This window comes from Capra hircus, chromosome 23 (assembly GCF_001704415.2).
Source record: "Capra hircus breed San Clemente chromosome 23, ASM170441v1, whole genome shotgun sequence".
NCBI classification, from domain to species: Eukaryota; Metazoa; Chordata; class Mammalia; order Artiodactyla; family Bovidae; genus Capra; species Capra hircus.
This window is the reverse complement of record NC_030830.1, coordinates 6,976,198-6,997,162: the sequence shown is the minus strand read 5'-3', so window position 1 is coordinate 6,997,162 and position 20,965 is coordinate 6,976,198. Positions and strand designations below refer to the sequence as shown.

The window sequence follows — 20,965 nt, the reverse complement described above, 5'->3', positions numbered from 1 at the left end:
CGTCGCGAAGAGTCGGACACGACTGAGTGACTTCACGTTCACTTTTCACTTTCATGCATTGGAGAAGGAAATGGCAACCCACTCCAGTGTTCTTGCCTGGAGAATCCCAGGGACGGGGGAGCCTGGTGGGCTGCCGTCTATGGGGTCGCACAGAGTCGGACACGACTGAAGCGGCAGCAGCAGTGTAGTAAAAGTACTGGCTTAAAACAGCCAGAGGAGGAGGGGTTTCAGGGTTGTTGCCATGTTTTGCTTCTTTGGGGCAAAGGATGTGATGGAATGATCACTATATATTTTAGCTACTTAGACTACTTATGTCTAAGAACTGTAGATGCAACATTAGGGGAAAGAAAAGATACAACAAAAAATTTACCTCCCTATGGATTAAAAAGTACCTTTGCGAAATCACAAAGGCCCAAATCATTTGGGAGAGGAAACAGTCTGGTGAATTCCACTGCTGCAACTTCTAAATACACATCTCATTAAAAAATGAAATCAGAAAAAAGGAGAAATACGACATGAATCATATTTCTACCCCAACAGAAAAGTTCTTTTTCCATACTTAGTTGTATGTATTAAATTTTATTTTGTCTTGTTTTTTTAAATTTTATAAGCATTATAATTCACATAGTTATCATCTTAATGATTATATTTAATCTCTCTGTGATTGGTCACAAAGGGATTTCCAATGTTTTATGCTATTATGAAAACAGAAATCTCTGCCGATTACCTTCTGGTATAAATCTTCTCTGCAGTTAGAATTCTCCCCCTTTAGAAGAGAGTCCAAAAAAGACATTTACGTGTATTAATATTTTAATGTCTACTGCCACAGACCTGGATATCGTTAAGTCATTTTTCTATAGGGTTTGTCAATTTACATAGCAGCAATGTACAGACCACACAGATTTCTGGGGTTTTGGCCATTTCTTCAATATTAACATTGATAATCATGTTTTATCTATCGACATAGCTACTTGCTAAGTCACTTCAGTCGTGTCCGACTCTGTGCGACCCCAGAGGGCAGCCCACCAGGCTCCCCCATCCCTGGGATTCTCCAGGCAAGAACACTGGAGTGGGTTGCCATTTCCTTCTCCAGACATAGCTACTTACCTACATATATATGCACACATCTGGTAGAAATAAATTAAGACCATGCAATAAGTACACATTATTGATATCACTTATGACTAAGACAGATGATGACAAAAATGAAATCTGACTTGGATTCATATAATACGGGGATTAAAAAGATGCCGCTGTTAAAGTAACTGTTATTTTTTAAATTCTTATGATGTTTTCAAATGTACACAAAAGTGGAAGCATGGATGTAATGAACTCCATGTACTCATCATCAAGCTATGAGGAATTAGCTGGGGATTCCTAATGCTGAGTAACTTCAAGTTTGACTCATCTAAAGACTAATTTATTGATGAATAGTGGATTCACAATGTTGTATTAATTTCTACTGTAAAGTGATTCAGTTATTATATATAATATATATACACACGTGCATATATACACATATATGCGTGGACACACACATATGTATATATACACATACACACATGTATATATACATACACAGATATATATACACACATGTATGTATATATACACATACACAGGTATATACACACACATTCTTTTTTCATATTCTTTTCCTTTATGGTTTTAGCACAGAATACTGAATATAGTTCCCTGTGCTATTAGACAGTAGGACCCTGTTGTCTGTACATCTTATACATAATAGCTTGTATCTCTGAAGACTGTTTAGGCTCTCCATGCCTTTTTACTATTTACCAGTCCTGTTATCAGCACATTACTAGCATTTTTAAAATAAGCATCATTAGAAAAAACTGTTCTCCCTCCCAGGAAGAATTTAACTCTCCTGAACAAAATGAGTCTTACGGACTATTTCTGCTTTCACCTATCAAGATCTTCACAGTTTCTTAGGTATTTTACTCTTTTTGATGCAAGGGTAAATGGAATGGCTTCCTGAATATCTCTTTCTGATCTTTCATTGCAGTCTCTTGTTACTACAATCGAGAAAAAGCTCATTGAGTACTGGAAATCATTTTGAGGTTTCACATACAATAATTTTCAAAATGGTACAATTACCTCCAGGTATTAAGACATTTCCTACTAGAATCAATAAAGTGTGGAAAGGAGGAAGGGAGAAGGCAGGAGGAGACCAGACAAGTTAAGGCAGTGGTTCTCAGACTTTCATGGGCTTCACAGTTTCCTGGCGGGCAGTTAAAACACAGATGCCAGGGCCTCACTCCCAGAGTCTCCGACCCAGGACGTTTGGCGTGGGACTGAGAATACGCGTGTCTAATTAACTCTTGTGTGATGCCAAAGCTGCTTTTGCTGCTCAGGGTTCCACACTTTGAGAACTACTGGACTGGAGGTAAGGAACCCAAGCAAGAGAACCCAGAATAGCAACAGTGCCTTTTCATAGTGAGGTTTAGGGCAGGAAATGTCGTTCATGGGGCTAACACGGAACAGAGGCGGTTGGTTTAAATCTCAAAGAGAAAGCAGGAGGTTGCGTGGTTTAACCATGGATCATGAACTTGTCAGGAAGGGTGATGGGACTGGAGAGAGCACCAGGGCGGGGAAGAAAAGCAACAGACGAGCCAGGTGCAGACGTGCCTAACGGGAGCATCCAGTCACAGAAGCGCAGAGAAAAGAATGCAGACGCGAGTGCAAGTCAGAGTCAGACAAATGGTGAGACGTAGAAAGCAACGGATTGAGATGAGACCTGGCCAGCCACTGTCTTCTCTTCCCTGTGAGGCACAAGAACTGAAAGATGCTGGTAAGTCAGGCTTACACCAAGTTAAGGAGAGGGAGGGAGAGGTGAGAGTGAATGAATTCATTCGACAGACAAACACCTACTTGGACTCTACCGTGAACAATGCGGGACACGCCCACCGAGCCTCACAAACAGATTTGTTAGCTCCTTCGGATACCTGGAGAAACGACTGTCAGGGGAGCTGCCTGGAGCTGAACCATACTCTGCCCTGCCCCTCCTGCCATAGGCCAGGCATTGTGCTACATGCTAAGGAGGAAACAGACATGCCCTGGGGAAAGATGAGGCAAGACGGGGTGCAGAAATGCAGGCAGGGAGGAATTTGGCATACGTGAGCTGGGGTGAAAGGTGAGGAAAAGAAGCGTGAGAAGTTAAGTCCTGAGAAACAGAAGAAAAATGAGAGGCGAAGGAAGGGAGTAGATGTGTGTTCGGAACAGATGGAGATTCACCTCTTGTCTTGCATAAAATTTTTCTTAATGTTCTAAGAGTACAAACTACTGGTTGGTCAAAAAGTTCATTGGAGTTTTCCCATACGATGGTACGAGAAACTGGGATGAACTCTGCGGCTAACCCAATATATAAAAGCTGTGTTCCAGAGAGTTGGCTTGAAAGATGTTTCTAAAAATATATACTTTTTTGTTCTAATTCAGTTTATTTAGGAATGATATCTACCTATAACCGGATGTCACCTATGCGACAATATTCCAAAAAATTTTGTTATTGTTGTTTGTTTTGCTTTAAGATACCCTCTGGTTTTAGGGTGATTGACACGTATATACTCACAGACACATTTATTTATTTAGGGTGCATAAGAAGGAAGCCAGAAATGTGTTAACTTACTCATAAACTGTTAGGTTTTTAATTCGCAAAATAAAACACTGTACAACCAGTATAAGGGAGAAAAACCAACATGATGGGGGAAATATGAACCAAACATAGCTAATAAAAGAATGGCTATTCCAAGTATGCGGAGTATTTGTACAAATAAATAAAAATTCAGTTCCAGGTGCCGCTTGTGAAATGCACAGCCTGGCTGGGAACGAAAGAAATGCAAGTGAAATGACCCTGTGGGTGACGCTGACCCCTAACTGTGTGCTTGAAACAACGTCAAGTGCAAAAGCAGGAATGGAGAATGAGAGGCACAGGTTGATTATGATGCCCTCAGGAGGAAATATGCAGGCACGCTGGCAAAGTTCTAAAGTGAACCTGGCATGATATGAGTACAGCTTGCTGCTGCTGCTAAGTGCTTCAGTTGTGTCCGACCCTGTGCGACTCCATAGATGGCAGCCCACCAGGCTCCCCCGTCCCTGGGATTCTCCAGGCAAGAACACTGGAGTGGGTTGCCATTTCCTTCTCCAATGCATGAAAGTGAAAAGTGAAAGTGAAGTTGTCAGTTGTGTCCGACTCTTAGCGACCCCATGGACTATAGCCTACCAGGCTCCTCCATCCATGGGATTCTCCAGGCAAGAGCACTGGAGCAGGGTGCCATTGCCTTCTCCACGAGTAGAGCTTCAGTTCAGTTCAGTTCAGTTGCTCAGTCATGTCTGACTCTTTGCGACCCCATGAATCGCAGCACGCCAGGCCTCCCTGTCCATCACCAACTCTTAATGGTCATTAATGTTTTTTCCAATGGAGATGCTTACATGTACAAAAAAAATATAACAAACACTGGCATGTTGCCTTGTTCAGTTAAATGAAAACCTAATAATTCTTGTTGGGAGGGGAAAACCCCTTCCTTACGCCTCAGGTTTCTTGAATAGCTATTTTCTCTGAGCCCAACTTTTTACCCCTTCTCCACAGTTACCGCATTGCTAGGATGCAAATTCTGAATAAAAGACTTGCGGTAGAGGAGGACAATGAATGTCGTGAAATCACAGTTACACTGATGCTTCCAACTAGAAGGAAAAATGATTATGTAAGTGAAGCACCCTGGAGAATTCTAGACTCAAAACATTAGGAAGTGTTAGCTACACTGTATCCCCGTTGGTAACGCAGTGTGTAGAATTCACACATGCAGACCTATGAAAATTCAAACGTGTTTGAATTTACTGGCAATCGCCAATAGCTATAATTAGAGCAAAAAGTGCAGCCACCTATGTTAAAGCAAATAATCATCTTTGTGACAACATGGAAGAAGAGCTCTACTGCGAGTATTTGCTAATTGTTTTTTCCCTTTGAGACAGAGCTGCCGTTGTAGCTTTCAATACATGTCCTTTGACCAAATAGGGCATCTCCGCTGAGTGGCTGATGGGGACCCCATAGAGCCGGAGGTGTTTTCCCAACAAGTGTCACTGGTGATGGGGAGCTATGAAACAGGACTTCATCTGATGTCTTTTTTTTTTTTTTTCTTTCTTGACATTGATGCACTTTTTTTCCATTAGAGTAGAAAAAAAGTTCATCCACTAAGGGGGCACTGCTGCTGCTGCTGCTAAGTCGCTTCAGTCGTGTGCGATTCTGTGTGATCCCATAGACGGCAGCCCACCAGGCTCCCCCATCCCTGGGATTCTCCAGGCAAGAACACTGGGGTGGGCTGCCATTTCCTTCTCCAATGCATGAAAGTGAAAAGTGAAAGTGAAGTCGCTCAGTCGTGTCCGACTCTTCGCGACCCCATGGACTGCAGCCTACCAGGCTCCTCCATCCATGAGATTTTCCAGGCAGAGTACTGTAGTGGGTTGCCATTGCCTAACCCACATAGGTGTCATTTCCACAGCAATATAGACAGCTTTGAAAAGCTTCTGTTAATCCCAGTAATCTTCTAAATCACCGTCCTCAAAGCCACTGGCTGCTCTAATTGTCAGCCAAACGATGTGCCATCAACCACAGCTCTAAGGATTTCACTGAAAGATGAAAAGCTCTCAATCTAAGTCGGAAATGGCTCCATGGTCACTGGAGTTTGCTTGAATTCAAGGAGTTGAAGTCATTAGACTAAATGGTGCTACAGATGTCATCGTGTAGAATTTTAAACATATATTGAAAGCAACACATTTCTATTAACACTGCAGATTTGCTAATTATTCTTAATGTTTTTGAATCTTGGGCATTGAAAAAGACAAACTGAGAGTCTTATTCACAAAAACTAAAACTACAGTGTGTATGTGTGTGTCTCTCTCTCATGTCTGGTACATTTTCTTTTCCAGTGAAGAAAAGTCATTGTCCAGTGTGTGATCCTGTATCTAAAAGTATCTATATGCCACCAGAATTGTGAGCAGACATTGCAGGACTTTGTAGGATCACTAAACCTGTATTTTCGGAATCCATATCTCAGAGATTCTTCTAGTTTATCTTTCATGCCTATTTGCGGCCAGAAGTCTTTGGATTATTCAGACTAGTCTATACGGAAGAACAGATGTGCAAGGGGCATGAGGTTTCTTTGCGTCTGACACAGGCATCTTGGTAACTCACAGAATCCTTTCGACCCTAATAGCTTGAAAACCTATGCAAGATGGATTTCAATCTCAGAATGTAACTGATTCTGTGATACTGAGATTGGATGACTTTAAACACGGAATGGAATGGTATATGTTTTCCTGCTTGGAGAATCACCTTACTTAAAAAAAAAAATAGCTACTATTGTTCTGGATTTAATATCTCATTTTGATGCTAATATTTCCTGTCTTGTACAAAGGACTTTGCTGAAAACCCTGAAGTGTGTGAGTTGCAGTGACTTCCTATCACAAAAGTGGCATTGACTAAAACAAGTGCGTAGCTTGTTTTAGTTGCACTTCCCTGTAGCTGTTCCCTGATGGGTTTATCAGCATTTTCTGCCTTTAACTGGACTGCACAGTCAGCAAACCACAGCTCACATGGCTTCTCAGTGGCTTCCTCATTGCAAACACCTCCTCGTATCAAACCGTGGTGTCTGCTCCGAGAGGTGTTTCTTTCATCTGCCTGGGTACAGTTATGCCTCCTCAGCAGTCTTTATACCCGAGCCCATTGGTTCTTACATGATCTATCCTGACGAGGTATGATGGCTCTGACCACTATTTCCAGATAATGACTCTTGACTCCAAGGTTTTCCACAGAAAGAGGATTTACCATCTTGCTATTCCTAGGCATTCTGATATCAAAAATGCAACTGGGGCAGAGACGGAATATAAAATGAATGGGATGACACAGTTTCTCTCCTTGCTATTCCACAAGAGTGGAACTCTCACAGAATCATATATCGCTGTGCAGTGGGCCCTTCACAGTTAATAGAGAATCCAAGATTTAAAAAAAAATCTTTAATGGCTAGAGTAGGAGAAAGAAAGTCATAGCGACTTTGTCACCGCAAAATTTAAGCAGTTTTGTTTCTCTAGCTGAGCTGCTCTCCAACATACGGTTATGATTTAAGTTAGTTAAAACTAAACAAAAACTAAAACAGTTCCTCAGTCAGCCTAACCACATCTGAGGTGCTCGATAACCATACGTAGCTGATGGCTACGATGCCCATTGCTGGCTGGCAAATACGATGGAATGTTCTTGTTATTGCTGAAAATTCTGCTGGACAGCCCCGCTCAAAATAGACTTAAAACTCACAATAATGAGCCTAATGAATATGCAAAAATGAACCCATTTCTGGGACTGGGAGATTCAGATGGCATTGCTAACCTGGTTCACATCACAACAAATGGTCGGTTCAGTGGATAATATTTGCTTTAAAGAAGCTGCAGTGGTGAGAAGGAGGGGGCACAGGGACAAAAGATGTATCTGGGGCACGTGTGGATGGTGGGACCCAGACAGCAGCAAGACACAGCTCCAGAAGTGGGCGTGGCCTGTGGAGAAGCCCTGATCGAATCTCAGCTCTTCTGGGTAGAAGCAGAGAGTCTAGACTTGGGTAAAGGGGAACCAGGAAAGGGAGACAGGCATCAAAGAACAGCAGAGGAGAAGTCCAGGTCACATGTCTGGTGGAGACCCTCACTGACATTTACTGAGCGCTTTCTCTGGGCAGAAAAGGCTGTAAAGCCCCAAATGGATTATGTCCCCTGATCCTCCAGCAACCCTCTGGGAGGACAAGCCAGGGCAGAATGGAGTTGAAGAGTATGAATCCAGGGGTGTTCCCAGAAACTCCAGGAGGACCAGCTGCTTGGTAACAGACTGTCTTCAAGCAAGCAGGCTGGAGGCTCGGAGCAATAAGAAGGGATGAAAGGCAAGCATGGCTTTGCCAGCTTGAGCCAACTAGGATCCTGGGGTTCATTCAAGCAGAAAGCAGAGTCCAGGGAGATAAGAAGCTGCCCTGTACCTTCTACAGACAGAAGACAAGGGAGCTGGGACCAGCGCTTAGGGCTCCGAGGAGAATGTGGTTGTTTTACAGATTTGTGTGGGGCTTAAGGCTTCAATACACCTGCAATGCAGAAGACCCAGGTTTGATCCCTGGGTCGGGAAGATCCCCTAGAGAAGGGAATGGCTGCCCACTCCAGTACTGTTGCCTGGAAAATTCCATGAATTGCCTGGTGGGCTACAGTCCCTGGGGTGCAAAGAGTCAGACATGACTGAGCGACTAACACTTTCACTTAAGGCTTCAGTGCCCTGCCGACTTGCCTAACTCTACATGAGTCCTAGGCAAACGTATGAAGTCAGGAAAGCTTTTCTAAGTGTGACTAGCGTCCCTTCTATTAGCTGTTACCTTCCAGAGTTTGACTTGTTTCCTCATTATAAACGTCAGTGCAGGTCAGCGGCTGAGGCATGATCAGGCATCAAAAGTGGGCAAGGATGTTCATCATGCCCAGGGTACTGTGCCCCACCCCGGTTTCACTGGCGGGGTCTAAGAGAGGCAGTTAGAAGGGCGGTATTGTGGTGGGTCTTCCAAGGATAACTTATACTAGATAGCAGCTCTTGGGAGCTGACGGTACTTACGACCCACTGGCTTATGGAAACATCTGTCAACATGAGGGGAAAAGGTAAGGCGTTATCTCCTAAGAATTCTGGTCAATGAGAAACGAGAGTAACTCTGGAGAACCTCTGGGGCAAGGTTTTCTTGCTCTTAGAAAGCAACACCAAGAAGGGAAACAGGCTTGTCTCTCCCCTCTGGATGTTGTGTCTGCATGTAATGCTGGAACTACTGCAGCCACCCTGTTACCATGAGGGGTTAGAGCCTGAGGATGGCATCCTTTTGCCTGGATATTGAGTGACTGAACTAACCAGTCCTGGCGCTGCCCCACCACTAGATTTTACGATGTGAGATTCATTCATTCACTCACTCACTCATTTATGCAATACATATTAAATGAGCACTGATAAATGCCGAGCATTGCCTAAAAGGCATGTGGGATCCTTTAGAGGATAAAACACAGGAAGATCTTTGGCCTACATTTTCTTACTAGTTTAGCCTCCTTGAATTAAGTTTTTTTGTTTTCTGAAACCTTAAGAAACTTATGGTTTAAGAACCATTAGTTCTTAAGGGCCAGGTTAACTTACACCCTGATGACTGCACACTGACTTCACAGGGAGCTCAAGAGCCTACAATTAATAGCGTAAAAATAATCAAAAGGACATGCCTTATGTGATGTGTCTGTAATCGGTGCTTTGGAATCATTTTTCTCCCTGATCTGAACCACTGTCTCTCGGCTGCCACAATGCTACACATTTTTGGCTTACTTCCTATTTTCCTGTCCACTTCTTAGTTCTTGAGTGCTTTCTTATTCCCAGATCATTTTGTTTTAACTTCCAGATCACTCAGTGTGGGAGTACCGAGGGGTTTTCTATCAGGGGCGCTTACTTTCTCATGCTACATCTTCTTGGAGAAATACCATCAATCCTCATATCTTCATGACCCTGTATCCACGGACAATTCCAAACCTGCCATCTCCAACCCAGCTCTCCCTCTTGAGTTTCAAATCTGTACAGTGAGCGCTCTGCTTAGACATCTGGATATCTCACACTCAGTGAGGTCAAACCATCGTGATATTCCCTTCTCTATACTTGCTTCTCTTCCGTCCCCAGCTTAGGAGACAGGCACCTGCCCTTTGTCCCTGTCCACCAAGACTCCAAGCCAGAGTGCTGAGTGTCAGCCGTGCCTTCACCCTCCCCTTCACTGCCCAAACCTAAGCGGTCACGGGCCCTCCTGACTCCATCTCCACCTCCTGTAATTTTCCAGCCTCTCCCCCCCACCCCCATTCCTATTTCCCTCATTCTTGCTCTCTGCCATCACACTATCCAAATCCCAGTGACAGTCCACTAGCTGGACTCCCTGACTCGGGCCTTGGTCTCCCTCCAAGACCTTCTCCCCTGTAGGCACAGTGATGAGGCTGCATATCCGATCATGCAGAAAACATTCCAGAACTCCTCGCTGCTCTCGGGACAAAGAACAAGCAGCTAACATCATTTTCCTGCCTGCAACCTCTGCCCCGACTCCCCCGATCATACAGACATGCTCTCTCTTGCATTATCCCCAACCTGTGCCTTCTCAGGTGAGGGTCCCTCTACTTAGAACATTCCCCCAACGCATCCCACCTTCTCCATGACAATCCTCACCATCCTTCAGGTTTCCTCTAAGACATCATGCCTTCCAAGATGCTATCCCTGAGTCTCCAGGCCTGGATAACGTGTCCAAGACACCCCACCCCTGAAACATCTTGTACTTTCCTTGTTGCAACCATCAAGCACCTGAACTCATTCTGGGACTGTAAGTTCTATTAGTCAGGGGAGCTCACTTGCCCCTCCTGGTATTCATGACGCCCAGAATGATGCCTTCAACATAACAAGCATTCATTCAACAAACACACAAGAGATGAATCCACTTGCTGGGGAACGTCTGCTCACAGCTATAATAAAAACTACTTTCTTAATTTTTTTCACTTGGGATAGCGATTTCCCGAGAGAACAGTGATATCTGAAAGAGAATCTAGAGCACAATTTCTCTTCATTCTTTATCATTTGATCTGCTTTCCATTTACCCCACTAGGGCTATCCACTGCATTAGGTGCCAAGGTGCTATATAAATGATTTTATGTCACTGAGGCCAAAGTAAACATTCTTTTCATTTTCACACAGTTACTCCAAATCACAGCTTCCAGAAGATGCCATCTCTAGGTGAGACATCAGAAACAGCTAAAAATGCGACAAAATAACAGTGCCTGGGAAAGGCTGTGAAAAGCACTACTTCCCATAAACTTCACGGCTTTAAGAATCTATGCACCTGGGACGCCAGATAGACAACGAGACTTAAAAGGCTCAAGTCGACAAATTCGTCCCCTCTGATACAGGAGAGAATTGTTATTTTTATTTTTAAAAGACGACGACCTTTTCATTTAAATACCAGGCTTTTTCGTCACGAATGTCTGAGAGCGGGGGTGGGGGGGGTGGGGGGTGGGATATAGACTCCGCATAAGAGAGTCATCCATTTCAAGGAGGTTCTGTTTGTGTTGATAATTAAAAATAACACCTTCCAAAATGCTGCTCCAACTCGATGAAGGGGGAAAAAAGCACACCTCAATGCACTTTCTTATTTGTTGTGAAATGTTATCGCTAATTCCCAGCACACAGGGGAAAGGGAAGACTCTCATTGGCACACGGTCACACTTCCCCTACACCCCATCCCACCTACCCTCCCTTCTTTCCACGCTGGTGGGATTATGGATATCCTCCCCCAGGTCTTGGCGTGACTGTAGCAAGCAATTCCCTAGCGACCAGGGAACTGCATCGGCCTCAACTCCATCCCTGCACACAGCCGCACATGCCAGCTCCCTGCTCCTGTTTGGGGACTGGATGCATGTAATATACAGGGGCAAGAGCATGTCATTTCGTGGAGAGAGAGGGTCTTCTTTCCCTCTCCTCCCCTCCTGATCAGTGATACAAACTCACTGATTGAGTGAGTGAAACACACTCATCCATTACAAAGCACGTGACAGGACTATCATAGAACTGAGGTTTCATCACAAAACCCAGTGTTGAAAACTACAGACCATTTGCCACTGTTATTCTGAATGTTCTTCATGTACAGCATCATGCTTATTTGTAGAGACCATTTGCAATAACCACTAGGAGCAGTACTTATCAGTATCCTCTGATAACCAATAGGTAATATATTACAAAGTTTTGTGTGTGTTCCTGTAAGTTCCAAGTGCTTCCCAAGTGGCTCAGTGGTAAAGAATCCGCCTGCCAATGCAGGAGATGCAGGTTCGATCTCTGGGGTTGGGAAGGTCTCCTGGAGAAGGAAATGGTGACCCACTCCAGAATTCTTGCTTGGGAAATCCCAGAGACAGAGGAGCCTGGTGGGCTATAGTCCATTGGGTTGCAAAGAGTTGGACATGACTTAGTGACTAAATAACAGCAACATAAATTCCAAACAAAGGACAAAAGGTCTAGGCAGAGTTTTCCAGAGTCTACATTCACTGGCTGTGAGCCCTTAGGCAAGGCTGTAACCTCACTGGGCCACAGCTGCTTCATTTCCACGTTAGAAAAACAACAGAGGCCAGGCCAGGTGACCTCTTGAGATTCTTGCTAAGTCTGAGAAAAATCGGCACTATTTTACTAACAGCCAAACAGCTCACTGTTTTCAGGATATTCTTCTCTGTAACACTTAGAAGGCACTATTTGTATGTAGAGTATTTGGCATCCATATACATGAATATAGGAGCTTCCTTGGTAGCTCAGATGATAAAGAATCAGCCTGCAACGCAGGAGACTTCAGTTGGATCCCTGGGTTGGGAAGATCCCCTGGAGGAGGGAATGGCAACCCAAACCGGTATTCTTGCCTAGAGAATCCCACGGTCACAAAGAATCAGATAATCAGACACGACTGAGCGACTAATACTTTCTTTCTATACATGAATATACACCCAAGATAATGTTTCCTATTTAAATAATTGGCAATAAAGTTTCACGTATCATCAGTTCAGTTCAGTTGTGTCCAACTCTTTGCAACCCCATGGACTGCAGTACTCCAGGCCTCCCTGTCCATCACCAACTCCCGGAGTTTACTCAAACTCATGTCCATCGAGTCAGTGATACCATCCAACCATCTCATTCTCTGTCATCCCCTTCTCCTCCTGCCTTCCATCTTTCCTAGCATTAGGGTCTTTTCAAATGAGTCAGTTCTTCACATCAGGTGGCCAAGGTATTGGAGTTTCAGCTTCAACATCAGTCCTTCCAATGAATAACAAGGGGGATCAGAGCTCTAGTGTTCTGGATTTTGCCAATACAGGTGAACAGACCAAGCCACATATATGTGCAGACAGTCTCAAGCTGGCATTTGTTGTTCTTTTCAGGAAACCTACACCGAGCATCGACTATGTCCCGGCACTACTGCGGGCAGCAGGACGCCTGTAAGGTCCATGAACAAATCAGACAGAGATGCTGTCCTACCTGCTGGAGCTCACATTTCAGTGTGGAGAGACCGATGAGGAAAAGGCTAACACAATATATATGTAATTTACAGACTGCAGGTGACAATAGACAGAAGGAAAAAAGCAGAGAAAGAACATAGTGGCGCAGGGTCAGGGGACTATGGACCTATGGGAGGAGGCAACAATTTAAAATCCAGAGCTTCCAGGGAAGGTTCGTTGAGAAGGTGGCATCTGAGCAAAGAACTGAAAGAGCAGTGAACCATGTGAACGATGTCTCGGGGAAGAGGGTGCTGGGAAGACAGCGCAGCCAGTGCCAATGTCAGGGGCTGGGAAGGAGGTGAGATGTCACAAGAGGAACTTATGAGGAGGCACCGCCCAGGAACTGAAGCAAACTTAGGGGCTGGAGGGCAGGTCGCAGAGGGTTTGGGAGGCTGCTGGAGAAACCTGGAACTTCTCTGAGTAGGGGGTGACATGTTCGGATTTACAGAGAACCAAGTGAGAAGCAAATGCAGCCCAGAGGCTTTGATGTACATACCAAGACAACCTAAGGGCCCAAGAATTAGGTTACACGTTGTTTAGAGTTAGCAGTAGGACCGATGCTCCTGTTCCACGGCATTTAGGTCTCTGTGTAAAATATCACCTCCTCCAGAGGGCCTCCATGACTGCGTTGATATAAAATCACGCCCCCAACCCTGAGTTTATCTCCTTACACTACTGCTTCGTTTGCCTGCAGAGAATTCATCACTCCTTGACAGGATATCATATGCTTATTTAATTATTTCCTGACTCCTTTGGAAGAATGTAAACTGAGAACGTGAGGGTTTCACTCTTTTGGTTATCACTATAGCTTGACACCTGACCACCTGGCCCAGAGTGGGGAGTCAGTATCAATTTCCTGAATGAATGAACATTCCAGGAGTTTAGGAGAACCCTTAAGTTCTCACTAAAAAAAAAAAAAAATTGATTACAAAATTGGTGAATAGTTAAAAATAAGCTGTCTACAAAATGATAGGTTATTTTCCATCATTAGTTGGTTTCACATTTTTATTCTTCAGACTGATGATGGTCCACTGTAATGTTTACGCTGTGCTTTTCACAAAATTGCTATATCCATATTGTGAGAAATGTGGGAAACGGAGGAAAAAGCATTTAAAATGTTATGTTCCTATTCCATCATGATTAAACAGTTTAAAATTTTCTTCATAGTTTTCAAAGTTTGCTGCATTTTTATATGGCCTTGATAAATCCAGAGATCAAACACTTTTCTGATTTTTAAAGTTTTATCTAAACTTTCTTCTGAACTCTATACTTCCATGATTCGATAGGGAAACCAATAAAAAATATGAGCCATCCAGCAGCTCCTGCTCATCACACCTGCATTCCATTAAGTGAAGGATTCCTGAGCTAGTTTCTACAGATATTGAGAAAATCTCTGCTCTTCAATCTAAGCTCTCATTTTGCCTGACTTAAATTTAGTGACCATTTTGGGATTTTAACCTGCTAAGAAAAATATACTCCAGTATTATACATGCAGTATAAAAAGAATACTCCAGTATTCTTGCCTGCAAAGTCCTATGGACAGAGGAGCCTGGGGGGCTACAGTCCATGGGGTCACAATAATCAGACATGATTTAGCGACTAAATCAACCAAGAATAAGATAAGGAATTTCTAGGAGAACTGTCAGAATAATCCAAAGTGTTAGTTGCTCAGTCATGTTCAACTCTTTGCGACCCCATGGACTGTAGCCTGCTAGGCTCCTCTATCCATGGAATTCTCCAGGCAAGAATACCGGACTGGCTTGCTATTCCCTTTTCTAGGAGATCTTCCTGACCCAGGGATCGACCTGGGTCTCCTGCATTGCAGGCAGATTCTTAACCATCTGAGCCCAGGGAAGCCATAAGAAAACCTCAGTAATTCTGAGTTCCCTCTGCCTAAACAGGTGCACTTTTCACATCCCTACAGCTTATCTTTACACTTTCTATAAACAAGTAAGGCATTATTAAGCAAAATCAATAACAAAGAGCTGGAAGAGAAAAGCTCACCTACTAAAGATAAACTGCTTTCCGCATTAGCAATATCATATCCAAAACAGTGTAACTGTGGCGTGAACCCAGGCCGGCCCTGGCAGATGGGCTGACAGTCACTACAGACCACTGGGCAGCTGTCAGGGACTGAATCTGTGCTGGACAGCGCTTTGCTGCCAGATGATCAGACTCAGGTGCTAACAGACTCGGTGCCAAATGAGGACTGACCAGCCAGGCGACGAGGAAGGACGGCTGAAAACCTATGAGATTTATCTCTGAAACGAACAACTTGGAAAAGGATGTGAGGCTCTTGGCCCCTTGCTGTTCACTCAGGTTGTGGCAATCAAAGTTGGTCTGTTCTACTCCCTAGGCTCTCAGACACAGCCGCTGACTGATGCTGTAGGGAAGGGAAGGATGATGACAAGCAAACGACGTATTTAGAGGCTAAGAGGATGAGAGGGGAAGGACGAGAAGGCAATGAAGTCAGACATCGAGGGGCTGGGTTCTCTGCTACCCACATGGTAAGACAGTCGTGAAGGGGGCTGAAGATTCCTGAGCCTGAAGGGGGACAACGATGTCGCTTTGTAACACTGAAGGGGGCCTGAGCTAGAAGAGGAAGGTCAAGGGTTTCAAAAAATACATACGATGATGACGATGAGATTATTACCAATAGAGGTTTGTTAACAATTTCTCAAGGATTTATGGAATGACTGCCACCAGTGCACTCTGCACGTTGTTACAGACGAACTGCATCCGTCCCCGCCAACTGTCCACATTTACATGTGAAGCCCAAACCCCCAACGGGACTGTATTTGGAGATAAGGCTTTTAAGGAAGTAATGAGGTTAAATGAAGTCCGAAGAGTGGGCCTTGGTCCAACAGGACTGATTTTCTTGTGAAAAGAGGAAGACACACCAGGACTGCACGCACGGAAGACCACGTGAGGTCACAGGGAGCCGGCAGCCGTCTGCAAGCTGACAGGCGGCCACACCAGAAACCAACCCTGCTGGCACCCGGATCCTGGACTTCCATCCTCCAAAACCACGGGGAAACGTGTTTCTGTAGTTTAAGTCACCAGCCTCTGGTATTTTGTTATGGCAGCTTTGGCAATCTAATGCAGATATGTGATCTCACGTCATCCACATTATATTATCATCCACACTTTCAAATACAGAAACAGAAGCACCAGAGGTGTTCAGCAAGTTGACTAAAGTTGCACAGCTCTTGTGAAGTGGAACTAGAACTGAATCCAAGCAATGATTTCAGGACTCACGTTCCTAACAGCTGATGAAACAGAATACAAGGTCATATGATTAATATCTACAGTGACAAAAAAAAAAAAAGAAAACGCTTTTATCAGAAAAATCTACAGTAAATACAATTTACCTTGCAATTTTACTTCTCCCCTTCTCATCATCCAAACAGTAAGTATTCTGGTGAGTAAGCCTGTCTCAAGCTTCTCTATCTGAGGTTCGTGGGAGGGCTCTGACAGCAAGCCTACAAGGTCCATGTTCTCTTGGACTTAACAGGCCAGTGAGGAAGCCCAGTCAACCACCGAATGGAAAAAAGCAGACACTGATAAGCGCAAAGACAGAAATAAAACTGGAAGTTGTGGTGACAGGTGGGGGCCAGACCGGTCCTTTTCCCCACAGCCAGTGACTGAACGCGTGCCATGAGATGACCTCAAACAGGACCCAGCTCCTAATTCTGGGGCAGCTCCTAGTGTGGGCTGGCAGCCCCCAGACTCAATGCACCCCCCGTTTCTTCCCCTATAAAGTGGGCCTTTTGCTCTAATGGTCTCAGTTCAGTTCAGTCGCTCAGTCGTGTCCAGCTCTGCAACCCCATGGACTGCAGTACTCCAGGCCTCCCTGTCCATCACCAACTCCCGGAGTTTACTCAAACTCATGTCCTTTGAGTCAGTGATGCCATCCAACCATCTCATCCTCTGTCATCCCCTTCTCCTCCCGCCTTCTATCTTTCCCAGCATCAGGGTCTTTCTTCTCTAATGGTCTATGGCTTCCTTGATTAAGTCAGAAAGTTATTCAGGCAATATTTACCCTAACTCAGTTATTAAGCTAGAGAAGGCAATGGCAACCCACTCCAGTACTCTTGCCTGGAAAATCCCATGGATGGAGGAGCCTGGTGGTCTGCTGTCTATGGGGTCGCACTGAGTCGGACACGACTGAAGCACCTTAGCAGCAGTGTCAGCAGCAGCAGCAGTTATTAAGCATAATGGAAATTATAAAGACTATAATAAAATGTATTCTCTCCTTCAGAGGATTCCTGAAGTTTTCCAGTGAGAGACATAGAGGTTGCAGGAAGAACAGAGGGAAGGGAGGGATCACTGAACTGGAATGAACAGGCTTTAGTGCTAACAGTAATAGCCCCTGGATGCTGACTCTGGAATACCATACCTGCAGTCAGACACTTCCCATCTGCACTGGAGAGGGAATGTGGAGAAAGGAGTTTGAGATGAAAGAGGGAAAGTTAAGATTAACAAAAGGGTGGATTTGGGGGATCTTAAAGAAGGCTGTGTGCTGAAGAATTGATGCTTTTCAAATTGTGGAGAAGACTCTTGAGAGTCCTTTGGACTGCAAGGAGATCAAACCAGTCAATCCTAAAGGACATCAACCCTGAATATTCATTGCAAAGACTGATGCTGAAGCTCCAATACTTTGGCCACCTGACACAAAGAGCCAACTCATTGGAAAAGACCCTGATGTTGGGAAAGACTGAGGGCAAATCAAGAGGGCGATGGAGGATGAGATGGTTAGATACCATCACTGACTCTACAGACATGAGTTTGAGCAAACTCCTGGAGACAGTGAAGGACAGGCAAGGCTGGAGTGCTGCAGTCCATGGGGCTGCAAAGAGCTGGACATGAGTGAGCGACTGAACAACAACAGAAAGTAAGACGTTGGACAAAAGTGACAAACTTATGGATTCTTTTTCTCTGGAGAGCCTATTCAGCCAAAGAAACTGTCTCTTGGCGTGGCTTGCTCAGAAGTAGAAGGCTGGCATGGCTCACCCATGAGGTGCCAGAAGGCTATAATTAATGAAGAATTAGTCACTCAGTCAAGTCCAGCTCTTTGCTGTCCCTTGGATGGTAGCCTGTCAGGCTCCTCTGTCCATGGAATTATCCAGGCAAACATACTAGAGTGGGTTGCCATTTCCTATGCCAGGGGATGGTCCCGACCCAGGGATTGAACCTGGGTCTTCTGCACAGCAGGCAGATTCTTCACCACCTGAGGCACCAACTAATCCAAGAAACTTGAAATAATACAACTTCACAGCCTACCAGTGAGTGGTGGTAAAGATTTTTTGTGTATTTAGTGAAATATACATGGGAAGATCATGTGTGTGTCTGGGGCTGTGGTATGATTGTTGACAGGGTACACTTGAACTCCTGGTTTGCCTGACCGAAAATATTCCAGAGGCCTTTCCAATACATTCATGATACATGACAACTTAGTTTTATTCAATAAACTTTACTAATTCGGATTCATTTTTAAAAACCCTTAAGAGTTGGCTAAAAATAAAGACTGAACTTTAAAATGTGTTAAAAATAGACTGGGTTTTATTTCATTAGTTTTAGAACACTCTAAATTGACACAGATTTTTCACTCTAATTGTTGCCTAGGAGATCTTATTATTACATACAAGGTCCTTACAACTTGCAGCATTTCAGAGAGGCAAAGTGTTCTAAAAATACTTTAAAAGTGCCATCAGGATGCTCCAGGACAGGGGTGAATGCGTTGAGTTGTACCAGAGGAATAAGGACCAACTCACTGAAGACAGCAGAATCAGAGGAAAACACCCAGGTTAGAAACACACCTGCCTTTCGGTGTCAGGACACAAACTCAGCACGCAGAGGACCTATGAAAACGTGGTGAACTGTCAGAATTACAAGATCACTTTGATGGTTAGGGTGGATCTTTAAAGGAGAGTGTGTGATTTAATAATCTGGCCCAACAAACAACACTGGCGTCAAACAGTAAGACCTGAAGAGTACTGACGGCCGTAACAAAGCTGGAATAAGAGTATGTCATTTCTCCTAAAGGACTTCCCTGGTGGCTCAGAGGTAAAGAATCTACTTGCCAATGCAGGAGATGCAGGTTTGATTCCTGGGTCAGGAGGATAACCAGGAGAAGGAAACAGCAACTTACTCCAGTATTCTTGCCTAGGAAATCCCACAGAGGGACCTGATGGGCATCAGTCCATGGGGTCGCAGAGAGTCAGACACGACTGAGTGACTAAGCACAGCAAGAGACTAAACAACATTTCTAGTAAAGCTTTAAGTGAAGGGTGATGAGGGGAAGGGTGGAGAGGAAGGAGACGGGTTGGCGGGGGGCCGGTGATGACTAGTTAATATGCTGTGTAAACCATTGTGTAGCTTTGTATTTAAAGGCAGTAGTTCAACCAGCAAACGACACGTGATAAGTCACTGGCGAACACTTGTGGACACATTCACACAGCATTTGTAATCATTGTAAATATTATCATTTGAAATCTCTTACGTGTACATTTATATTTTATCATTTTCTTCACTTTGATTCTCCTACTGCTGGGAGATGAACTGCCCAAAAGAAGCTGTTCGGGATATTCTAGATGCTTGCGGATTGTTAACATTTGTCTTGGGAATCCCTGGTGCCTGAAAGAACTGAAGCAATTAAATTCACCCCAGCTGTGTGTGTTCAGACACCAACCGGCTCACCCCCAGTACTGACACCATTCCTGGGGACCCATCACTTTTCTTAGCATCCCGTGGTTTGATTCCAAAGCTGAGAAAAAGGGAGGGTTCACCTTCGCAACAATACCAATCACTTCAGCGTTGTCAGCTCCATTCTCCGATCTCTCCAGAAGTGTCTGGAGTTTTACAGGTTCAAACTCTGACAAAGCAATGCAGAGAACGAAATCCTACTCTGAGAAACACACACACACACACACAGATTCCAAGCATGGCTTCTTTGTGGCCCGTGGAGCCTGGAGTGGTCCCCTTACCTTTATCATAGATTTCCTTCAAGACCCCTCGTTTTATCAGCTCCTCTCTGCTTTGTCTCATGGATATTTTCCTTTCCAGGGCTGTAAGCAAAACACAGAGAAGCAGGTGTGAGTCGGTAAAAAAGACCATTTAAAAAAAAAAGCATATTTTAAGATGTACTAAAATATAATGTATGGGAAAGCTTCTGTAAATCATACTTGACTAATGTAAGCTAATGATACCAGTGACCAGCTACTATGATCAGCATCTTAATCTGCTTATTTCATTTCATCTTCAAGACAATCCAATTACCTATGACGCAGACATTTTCACTTCACTTTATTTAATCGTGAAGTATGGTTGAGGAAACTGAACCACAGGGCAGCTCAACCACCTCTCAGAACCACACTGGGAAGAGGGTCTAGCATTCGAAGCCAGAAACGCTATTTTCATCCTTGGTTTAACTTCTGCATCACATAGCATCTTCTACAGTGTGACCCTTCCTCAGAAAGGGATTCCTCAAAAGGGCTTCCTCTTTTAATTACCTAGTTCACATAGATCGTGTCTTACTGTCTTCTTGAGGATTTAGTCGCTTCTCAACTATTAAAAGATGGTATGAAAACATCTCTTCTAAAGCTCCCTGGATAGGTACCCAGGTTCCCGAGAAGAGACTGAAGGGGCGGGGGGAGACCTCCGAGGGACACCCACCTGTCTCTCTCGGGTCCCAGCGAGGAATGAAGGAATTATTCAGTTCCCAAACGTCCCTCTACGAGGACCCAGCCACTCACCTGAGCCAACCGCTCGGGCAAGCAGGGGCTGGGGGAGGGAAGAGGAAGCATTTCCTCGGATCAGTGGTGTGATGGAGGGCAAGTCAAGTGGGAACAGAGCCCAT

General features: G+C 44.4%; 1 protein-coding gene across 9 annotated transcripts in view; it reads right to left on the bottom strand.

Annotated features, from left to right (window-relative positions):
• Window positions 1–20,965, bottom strand: part of PHACTR1 (phosphatase and actin regulator 1) — a 517,471-nt gene that overhangs the window by 76,338 nt on the left and 420,168 nt on the right. For all 9 annotated transcript variants that reach the window (XM_018039147.1, XM_018039150.1, XM_018039149.1 and 6 more), the window contains one exon: window positions 20,094–20,174. In XM_018039147.1, coding sequence (XP_017894636.1) covers window positions 20,094–20,174 — 81 coding nt within the window. The remainder of the gene's footprint in view (window positions 1–20,093; window positions 20,175–20,965) is intronic.